The 11197-nt window shown below is 35.3% G+C and overlaps 1 protein-coding gene across 1 annotated transcript; it reads left to right on the forward strand.

The window, feature by feature from the left end:
* LOC112008294 (heat shock 70 kDa protein 15) lies at nt 1-6481 on the forward strand. Its single transcript, XM_065768651.1, is given in 14 exon segments — nt 1-168; nt 1086-1463; nt 1466-2319; nt 2857-3084; nt 3200-3295; nt 3394-3615; nt 4384-4578; nt 4691-4837; nt 4973-5127; nt 5270-5331; nt 5334-5394; nt 5863-5879; nt 5882-5923; nt 5926-6481. Coding segments are annotated over 13 exon segments (2487 nt in total). The 5' UTR covers nt 1-168; nt 1086-1150; the 3' UTR covers nt 6021-6481.
* Nucleotides 6482-11197: the final 4716 nt, after the last annotated feature.

Consider the following 11197-nt stretch of genomic DNA (forward strand, 5'->3'; position numbering starts at 1 on the left):
CTCTCTCCCTCTCTCTCACACACACATATACATAACAACACAAACACACACACACTTCACAACCTTTCTCTCTGTTTATAAAAGACGTTCGGTCGCAGAGTCTTCCAGAACCCCCAAACACGTCTCTTCCTCTCTCTTTCTCTCTCCTTCTGTTCGATCGCTCTCAAGGTATCGTCTCCAAACCCTAGCTCAAATCCACTTCAGATTTAGATTTAGATTTCTCTCTTTTTCTCTCTCTCTCAAAAATCTAGGTTTAGATCTGTGAGTTTCTCTTCCTAGATTCGCTGATTTTTAGGTGCTGAATTGCTTTTTGTTTCGTTTTACTGTTTAATCAGCTTTTAGATTCTAGCTCTTTCGCTGTTTCTAGGTTTAAAGCTTTTTTTCTTTTTTGCGTTTTTTGGAATTTATTGGTGAGAGAGAATCTGGATTAATTATGGTGGAAAAGTTTGGGTATTCTGTTAGTTTAGGGATTGGATTTACGTTGATTCGATTGCTTTCTTCAAGTAAAATGTGTTTTTTAGTGGTTCAAATAATGTAGATTCGTATCGTATGATTTTGATTATTCAGAGGAGGATTTTGATTAATTGATTATTGTGTATTGAGTTGCTCTAGTGTGGTTTTGATTTTTGATTGTTCTATGTTGCTTGTTTGTGTATGGAAATTATTGTGTAGCAGTGCATTTGGATTTGATTTGCTTTTGCTGTTGTTGAGATTATTGCTGCTTGTGTGATTGCCAGCTTGACTCTCAGTTGCTTAGGCCCGCTGGTGTTCATGATCTTAAGTGCTAAATGTTTTCCATTGTGCATGTATTTTGTGCATGTATTATGTTTTAATTGCTTTAAGATCATTAGAGAAAGGTTTTAACTTGTTGGTAATGTTATTGATAACGGGGTTTATCTATTTTGCTTGGAGTTTTTCTTTCCTGGGTAATGATGTTGTGTTGTTAGAAATTTTTTTTGAAATTTCTCCTTGTTTCTGAGTGTTTTTAATTGTTATAAATTAATGTATTCTGATTTTAGCAAAAAAGAGAATTTTTATTTTTATTTTTTTTATTCTGAATGTGACTCAGCTATGTTATTGTTCAGGTTTCTGTGACCTTGCCACCTACTAGACCAATTTTAAGTTACTAGTCGGTTTTTTATTTGTGAACATGAGTGTTGTCGGTTTTGATCTTGGCAATGAGAGCTGCATTGTGGCCGTTGCAAGGCAGAGAGGAATTGATGTTGTGCTCAATGATGAGTCTAAGCGTGAGACTCCTGCTATCGTGTGTTTTGGAGAAAAGCAGCGGTTTATTGGAACAGCAGGAGCCGCGTCGACCATGATGAACCCAAAGAATTCGATCTCTCAGATAAAGCGGTTAATTGGTCGGAAGTACAATGATCCTGAATTGCAGAGGGATCTGCAGTCTTTGCCTTTCGCTGTTGCTGAGGGCCCTGATGGGTATCCTTTGATTCATGCACGGTATTGGGAGAAGCCAAGACATTTACACCTACCCAAGTTTTGGGAATGGTGTTGTCAAATCTGAAAGGAATAGCCGAGAAGAACTTGAATGCAGCTGTTGTTGATTGCTGCATTGGAATCCCTGTTTATTTCAATGAACTTCAAAGAAGGGCTGTTTTGGATGCAGCCACAATTGCGGGTTTGCACCCTCTCCACTTGATACATGAAACTACTGCAACGGCCTTGGCTTATGGTATTTATAAGACAGACTTACCTGAAACCGATCAATTGAATGTTGCCTTTGTTGATATTGGTCATGCTAGCATGCAAGTTTGCATTGCTGGATTTAAAAAGGGGCAGCTGAAAATATTAGCTCATTCGTATGATCGATCTTTGGGTGGTAGAGATTTTGATGAAGCGCTGTTCCAGCACTTTGCTGCAAAATTCAAAGAACAGTACAACATTGATGTTTTACAGAATGCAAGAGCTTGTCTTAGGCTTCGGGCTGCCTGTGAGAAGCTGAAGAAGATGCTTAGTGCAAATCCTGAGGCACCTTTGAATATAGAGTGCTTAATGGATGAGAAGGATGTTAGAGGCTTCATTAAGCGTGACGAATTTGAGCAGATCAGCATTCCTATCTTAGAGCGTGTGAAGCAACCTTTGGAGAAGGCTCTTGCAGATGCTGGTCTTACCATTGAAAATGTCCACATGGTTGAGGTGGTTGGTTCGGGTTCTCGTGTTCCTGCAATAATTAAGATATTGACAGAGTTCTTCAAAAAGGATCCTAGGCGCACAATGAATGCAAGTGAGTGTGTTGCCAGGGGTTGTGCTTTGCAATGTGCTATTCTTAGTCCGACATTTAAAGTTCGAGACTTTCAGGTAATTTTCATGAACAAGAGGGTTGATACCCAAGCATTGTATACTTTTATAAATATGTGTGTGTGTGTGTGTGTGTGGTTTTATTGCCTTTTTTTTTTTTAAATTATTTATGCTTGCATGCATTTAGGCTCTCCTTGAATTTCTCTCCCTCTCTCGCTCACACACACACAAAATTGCTTGTCACTACTAGGGGTGTCAAAATCTTCAGTCATTATTTCCTCTTTTCCTTCTCTTGTTGTGGCGTATTATAGGTTAATCTCGGCCATTAATGAGTTCTCGCTTTTAAGAAATTAATGCGAGTGAGGGCTCATCGTCACACACGGCCAACAAGTGATTAAGTGATTAAGGGGCATCCTCAGGGGTTTTCATGTTATTCTTCGTCATGTTTTAACCCAGGGAAACTGCCCTAAATACATGTAATCTGTCTGGGGGTATTTACTTAAAAATATTAGGCCTTAATCGAAGGCATATATATATATATATATATATTTTTGGCATTACTGTGATACCAATGTTTTTTTTATTGTTGATCTGAAGGTCAACGAGAGCTTCCCATTCTCAGTTGCTTTGTCATGGAAAGGTGCTGCCCCTGGTACTCAGAACGGGGCTGCAGACAATCCGCAGAGTACTGTTGTTTTCCCCAGGGGAAATCCTATACCAAGTGTGAAGGCTCTAACGTTCTACAGATCGGGCACATTCTCTGTTGATGTACAATATGTTGATGGGGCTGAACTGCAACAACCTGCAAAGATCAGTACATATACGGTAATATACCCTGTCAATGTTTAGAATCTAAACATTTTAATAATTTGGGCTGCGGTATGATTGTCTAGCAATTTTTATTGTGTTGCCAATTCTGTTATGTGATGTGAATGTGCAGATTGGTCCATTCCATTCTACTACAAGTGAGCGTGCAAAACTAAAGGTTAAAGTCCGCTTGAATCTGCATGGAATTGTATCTGTTGAGTCAGCAACTGTAAGTTCTGGAAGCTTCTTGCAACTCTAATTATGATTAGGCAATTTTCCTTCAAACCATTTCTTATTATTATTTTTTCTTTTTAATGTTTGTTTTAGCTATTGGAGGAAGAAGAAATTGAAGTTCCTGTCTCAAAAGAGCCAGCAAAAGAAGATGTTAAGATGGATACTGATGAAGCTCCAAATAATGCTGCTCCGCAAGGTTCCAATGAGACTGATGTAAATATGCAAGATGCTAAGGGTACTGCTGATGCTCCTGGGGTTGAAAATGGTGTCCCCGAGTCAGGAGACAAGCCTGTACAGATGGAAGCTGACACTAAGGTCAGTATTCATAACTTGAATGAGTAAACAATTTCTTCTGTGGTGCGTGCTTAATGTTATATACGTGATTCTCAAAAAAAAAAAAAAAATGTTATATACATGATGAAGCTCATTGTTAAATCTTATTTGCATGTATGTAAGCATTATTTGAGTCATGACATTGGGAAAGCTACCTAAGGGTCTATATCTATTGGGATCAAGGTAGAGCTTACATTGAGAATAAGAATATGTGCATGCTTTCAAATGATATGGTGTGCTTTTAATGCATTCAGGAACCCACTTGCAATATTTTTATCTTAGTTTGTTTGTAGCAATCAACTACTTATCATAAAAAAAAAGTTGGTTTGTAGCGATCAACTATTAAAGCAGATACTTGGATCTTTGGTACCATCGTTGCAACAGCAGAGCTCCAATTGAGGTGTTAATAAGCTAATACATCTAGTTCAACCATTGAGCTCCACTTGTCTGCCCCTGAGCGACAAACTTGAGCTCCACTTGTCTGCTCTTGAGTGACAAACTTGGGCTTGGAGACTGCTTCCTGCTCTTCCTCTTTTAAGTTTCTAGACTGAATTCCTATGTTATATCATGCATCAGGGCTTTTGGAATCTTATGATTGTGTTATTTGCATACAGTATCACAATGAGTGTTAATCCTATTGATTTGTGATGCCTCCATCTCCCATTTCATTTGCATCTATGTGTTGTAATGCTTAATAGCATTAAATATTTGTTCTTTTTTTGAGGCATTATGTGGGTTCTTAACATGCAGGTTGAGGCTCCAAAGAAGAAGGTAAAGAAAACCAACATCCCTGTAGCAGAGTTGGTGTATGGAGGAATGTTTCCAGCAGATGTGCAAAAGGCAGTGGAGAAGGAATTTGAAATGGCTTTGCAAGATAGAGTAATGGAAGAAACAAAAGACAGGAAGAATGCTGTTGAGGCCTATGTCTATGACATGAGAAACAAGGTAGTATGCTTAGTGACAAATATCTGGCTTTTAGTTTTGGACTTCTAAACTAATACTTATTGTGTTATTTAAAAGAAATCTAATACTTCTTGTTTGTTTCTCTGTTTCTCAGCTTAGTGACAAATATAAGGCATTTGTAACTGATTCGGAGAGGGAAGGGTTTACTACTAAACTCCAGGAGGTAGAAGATTGGTTGTACGAAGATGGTGAGGATGAAACCAAAGGCGTTTACATTGCCAAGCTGGAGGAGCTCAAAAAGGTAAGCGTGGTTTGATTTTCTAAATGGCTACTTTCCTCACCCCCCACCCCCTTCTTTTTCCTTTCCTGGCCCTGTCATAGAGCCGCACACAGAAAGACAGGGATTACTGATTTTGATATTTGTGTTACATTGCAGCAAGGTGATCCCATTGAGGAGCGTTACAAAGAGAGTGTTAACAGGGGAGCTGTAATTGATCAGCTTGTTCGTTGCGTTAATAGCTACAGAGAAGCAGCAGTTTCAAATGATCCTAGATTTGATCACATTGAGATCTCTGAAAAAGAGAAGGTAATATCTGAATTGATCTCGAATTCACAACACCCCCCCCCCCCCCCCCCCCCAAAAACAAAAAAAAAAAAAGAAAACGATTTACAACACACGTATTAACAGAAAACTAACTTCACAATTCAAACTATATTTGTATGTTATAGGTCCTAATGAATGTGTAGAGGCAGAAGCTTGGTTGAGAGAGAAAAAGCTCCAACAGGATTCACTTCCTAGTATGTGAATCCAATTCTCTCATCTGCTGATGTGCTAAAGAAGACTGAAATTCTGGACAGGTAGCTTTTCTTTCTTTTACTCTTTAATCCATTTACCTTGTTTGGAAAGAATTTAATAATAATTTTAGCTTTACTTGTTAAATTCTGCAAGATTACTATAATTTTCAGCTTTGTCTTGATTCTGGTTTTTAATTTTATCATGTTTGATTATTTACTTGCTTCTTTCCTAAGAGTAATGTTAGGGATAACTTTTTTAACAACTAACAGAGGTGGCAAGTTGTGATTGGTACACTTTCACTTGAGCTCACCACTGATATTAGTTCTATTGTGCACCACCACAACAAGTCATCTCAGCAGTTGTGGGGAAAAAAAAAAAAAAAAAGAAGTGTTAGTATATTTATTGTTTTCATAATTTATTTATTTCCGAGCTGCCAACCTAAATTCTGGAAATTTGAACCTTTCTTGTCCTCCCTACTTTAAATATAGTAATCTTCTCTGACGATGTTGAAATTATACTTTCTTGTACAGGTTTTGTAAACCAATAATGACAAACCAAGGCCAGCACCAGCCAAGCCAGCTACTCCTGAGGCCCACCAACCCCACCTCCTCAGGCCAGTGAGCAGCAGCAACCTGAAGGAGGTGATGCTAATGCCAGCACCACTGAGGGGAGCAGATGGCAGTGCTGAGACACCGCTTCTGCAGAACCAATGGATACGGAGACTTCTACAACTCCTGCGTAGTCCTTTCAAGTGGTTCTTGCCTCTTAATGTTTTGTTTTTCAAGAAAGAATTTGGTTTTATGTATAAGTACTTTTCTGATTCTGAGTCTAGGGAAAAACTGGGAGGTGGACCACATGAAAGCTTCTGGAATGGTCACCTCTTTCGGGTCTGTGAAGCCTTTTCTGTTGTGGGTGGTCCCCAAATTTTATAGTTAATTAGGGTGGATCTCCAGTATCCGGTTTTTATATATTTTTGGAGGGTTTCCAAGAGATACTGTTGGTAGTCTTCCTGCAGTTGTAGGGGAAGAAAAACAGAAATACATTTTGATAGGGTCCTAAGCGTCATTGTTTTTATGTTGGTATGCTCTGCATAATTAATTTCTGGAATCGTTCTTTTAAACGTTACGGTGTGCTTGATTTTCTGCTTCATTCTGTGATCTTTTTGTGTCACTTGGAAGTCCACGGTGATTGATTTGTCGACTTTCTTGTGATATTTATTCTTGTAAGATTTGCAATGCAAGGATGTCAATCAATATCTTTATTTGTTTTTGCCTTTGATGCTAAAAAGTTCAGGTTCTGCTTGTGCAACTGTAATTAGTTGTTGGATTGGCACACGGTGTATCGTCTTTGATACCAATATGTGTCATCCTTATAGAGATGCAAGTTCTTTCTTTAGCAAATTGGGATATTCAAGTCATCTGTTATATGAGTTGTAATGACCCTTTCAAAGTTAAGTATAACCATTAATACAGGAAAGCGTACAGCTCAGATCCATTGGAGGCTCTTTAGCGGCTAGCTTACTGCAATCATATACATTGAAGAAGTGGTTCTTTCTGTCCTTCATAATAGTCTGTTTGGTAAGAGCCTGATTTTACATTTTAGCTTATTTGCTTGGGAAATGTTTTAAAGCCTCGTATATTTTAGGTGAAAGTACAATACTGGTTCCTTAAACTTACTTTGTGTGCGTAATCGGTCTCACAAGTTTGAAGCGTGATTATTGGTTTCTAAGTTTTAAAATGAGATATAAGTCTTTTTATAATTTCATTAACGTTTTACTTATGTGATAAGAACAATGACTTAGACATTTTATTTTAATGATGTGACATTTTTAATTAAAAAATTACAAATAAATTACACGTAGAAATATTATTTACCAAATTAAAACACATTTTCTACTAATTGTAAACATCCGTCCAAGCTCCACCACGAGCCACAAGAAAGACAGAGAAGGGGAGAGAGGGAACAACAAGCCTAGCTGCCGCAACGCTACCATACACCCAATGATTTAAATTATGTTAGTAGAGAGGGGAGGCCCATCTTGAGATCGGATAAAGCAAGTTTCTAGTTAGGTGGGCATTCTGAATGAAGTGGGAAAGTCACATAGTGATCCTTATAGAACAATTATATAGAAAATTCTCTATCTACAACAACATGGGAAACAAGAAAAGGAGAAAACCATTTGATCTTAGCAGGCTTTGAGGACATTTGTGGTTTTAGAGGTTGCAATTCATACGGCTTCTTTGGGATTTTGGAGATTCAATTCAATATCTGGGGCTATTATATATTGGAAAAACTAATTTATCATTGCGGCTGCTAGGGCTTGTTCTTCCCTCTCTCCCCTTCTGTCTCGTGGTTAGGTGTTTTTTTTTTTTTAAGCGTAGCTGGTTTTACAATTGGTAGAAAAAATATATATATATATAATATATATATATATATTTTTTTTAAATTTTGGTAAATAATGTTTCTCACGTTAATTTTAGTTTATAATTTTTTAATTAAAAATATGCACATCGTTGAAAATAGAATGAAGTATTGTTCATTACCACATAAGTAAACCTTAATGACATTAGTAAAAGACTTTATTCTATTTGAAAACTTGAGGAACCAATTGGCATATAAAATAAACTTGAGGGACCAAATATTAGTTTTGCAACACGAGGAAGAGTGTAGAGGAATAAGAGATACACAACCCAGATTGACGATTGCACCAACTTACCGCCGCAACCTCTATGCTAGAGACATCGACGCGAAATGCCTCACATCTATCAGTAGGAGTTCCAATGGACTGCCGAGTAAAAAGAAGAGAGAGAGGGATAACTGAGAAGGCCAGAAGGGAGGGTAGTTGTGAGAGAGGGAGAGATAGCGTAGAGAGGACTAAGGTCAAAGGTAGTGAAAGTATCAGTAAAGCATCGGGTAAAAGCAGGAGAGCAAATGTAAAATATTTTACAAAATTTTAAGTGTAAAATATTTTACAAAATTTGCCTAGCTTAATTTGTTGATGAAAATATTTTACTGCAAAAAAAATCATAAAAAGAAAATATTTTATTACATCAAACAAAGGGATGTAAGCTCAATTACTGAAAAGGCATTAAAAAAAGAATACTGGTTTCCTGAAGCTTTAGGGCCTTAGGCTCTGGCGAGTGGGCTTGACGGCAAGCTTTGTTCCTTTTAGGGAGTTTCCACCAAGGCCCTTGATGGTGACTGTTGAATAGCATGGCCTTGGTTTCAGACCAACTGATTACTTTTTTCAGTTTTATTTGGAGGGAGGGATGCTTGGGTTTTTTTATCTTTTGCATGGATCTTGGCATGCCACGTGGGGAGCTGGGTTTTCTTGACGGTATATGGATCTTCATTTAGGTGATGACACATGGATGGGAGCTCCATTTATGATCTTTACGAAAATTTGGACCATAGTTTGCAAAAAATTTAAAGAAAAAAAAAAGGTGATTCAAACGCAACCTTCAACCAATAAGCCTCTTGTTAATTAATACAAGTAATTGTAAAAAGAGGATGAAGTGCTACTGGATAAATTTTAGGTCTATATCTTACCCACAAAAAAAAAATTTTGTTGAGGATGTTTAAAATTTGAATATTTGACTTATTCTTAAGTATATTAGTTTTCTTAATCCATAGGAGCCAAAAAATTATATGAATAATTTCATTAGAGTAATGTAATATATATATATATATATATATATTGTTGAAGTCGTAGAGTGATTAAGAAAATGAAAGAGAGAAAAGAGTAAATAAGAAGCAAAAAAAAAAAAAAATTTAAGTTGGTTCAACCTCATAGTCTCACGGCCTATGTTCATAACAGAAAGCTCTTGACTACTACATTTTTACTATTGAACTTTTATTTACAATGACCTCAGTCATACAAGGTTCATATGTTAGAGAACTTTAACGTAACTCTAGAGTTAATTTGCTTGTTCTAAAAGTATATAAATCTACGATAGGTTTGGGTCTTTTAGGCCATGATAATGGTTTAGCCATCTTGGGCAATGAAATCTCTAATATTGACGAATATACAAATGTATGTATGTCTATAACAAATATCAAATTTATTTTATATTTCACAGTATGAGTCACTATATATCATCTCTAGTTACTAATAACTAATTTGTGCAATGGACACTAAAGAAGGCAATCTTTTTGGGCTGGATTGCCTCATCCAATAAAACATTGAGTCCTAATTAATTTAAACTAACATAGTTTAGTATTATTTGTAGCTCTAAAAATCAAGTTAATAATATATATATTAGTATGATGATGTGAAAAACATGTGGGCTTTTAAAAACTTATGTGGTAATAATATAAGAAGTAAAAAAAAGTCCAAATCTTTCATTTTATATATTAAAGAAACTAGTCGCTAGTTTGTGTAATGAATGAGAAATTAACAAGAAGATATTTATATATGATACTATTTACTTAATAAGTAATAAATATAAAAAGTTAAATTAGAGAATTTGTAGAACACAGGCTTATTGATTCGGGCACCCAATTCCTTCGATTTGAATTATCAGGAGGACATAATATATTTAATTAATCACCATTAAATTAACAATAAAGAAAAAGCAGTTTTTTTAGAATTCGTTTAGTATTTAATTGTTTGATACAAAATGATGTAAGTTCAAAGTGGCTTGAACTAAGATAGTTTAGTATTGGTTTCTCAAAAAAAAAAAAAAAAAAAAAAAAAGATAGTTTAGTATTATTTGTAACTCTAAAATCAAATTATATATATATATATATATTGAAATATAAGTAAAATAATTAACAAAAATAAAACGTTGGAACTTATTTTTTTTGGTTGGAGAATCAAATACATTGGAACCTAATTATGTTCGAGTAGTATAAGTGGAATGCTATTTCACTATTCATAAGGGCAACTCACTAAAGTTTGGGTCAATTTCAAACAGCCCCTATATTTTAAATTGATAATATAGGAATTTATTTGAAATTAACCAAAATCTTAGGGGTCTTTTTTATAATTTTCTCAAAAGATAATGGCCATATAAAATAATTGTCCAAAAGTGTCAACCCAATGAGGCGGTATGTGTTGTATCCAATATATGTAAACATTGGTTCACAATGAGTGAGTGAGATTTTTTTTTAAAGGAAAACACGCGTGCACACACAAAAGAGATAGAAAATGGGGTTCTAACATAACGACACATTACAATAATAAGTTTTAAAAGAAAGTGATAAGTTATACTATACACTATACATACTATTAATTAAGTAATGTGAATGAGAAGTTACATGTATTGAAAACATAATATACCTGTTTTAACTCAATGCCTATTGACATTTTGATTTAATGTAAAAAACAATCATCATAGAGTGAATGTTATATTTTAAATCTTATTTTATAGTATCGTGTCTATAAAATTAAAAACAAAAAAACTATACCGATTAACACAAACTTCGCTATATAATGTCATATAAAACGAATCCGATAATTTATTTTCAATTTTTTCCCCTTGAGATTCCTTAGAAGTTTGGGTTATTATATCACATGGGTTTGTTTGAAATGACAAGTAATAGCATGAAAATTTGAGAATGGCTGTATTTCATTTCAATATAAAGCTATTAAATGAATAAAATCATGTTATTATACTCCGCTCCTCTTTTTCTACTTCTTCTTCTTCTTCTTCTTCTTCTTCTATTTATTTATTTTTTTTTTCTGGAGAGGAATACCCCGCTTCTTTTGATATTTCATCCAGCCAATACAATGTTGTACGTACTATATACAGAAAGAATATTACTATATGAATAATATAAGGTTGTGTATTCCATACGCTTGCTTAATATGGAAACAAAAATAACAGCAAAAGTATATATATAGCAAGCCATGCATATTTGAAG

Source organism: Quercus suber, unplaced genomic scaffold (genome assembly GCF_002906115.3).
Source record: "Quercus suber isolate HL8 unplaced genomic scaffold, Cork oak 2.0 scaffold_981, whole genome shotgun sequence".
NCBI classification, from domain to species: Eukaryota; Viridiplantae; Streptophyta; class Magnoliopsida; order Fagales; family Fagaceae; genus Quercus; species Quercus suber.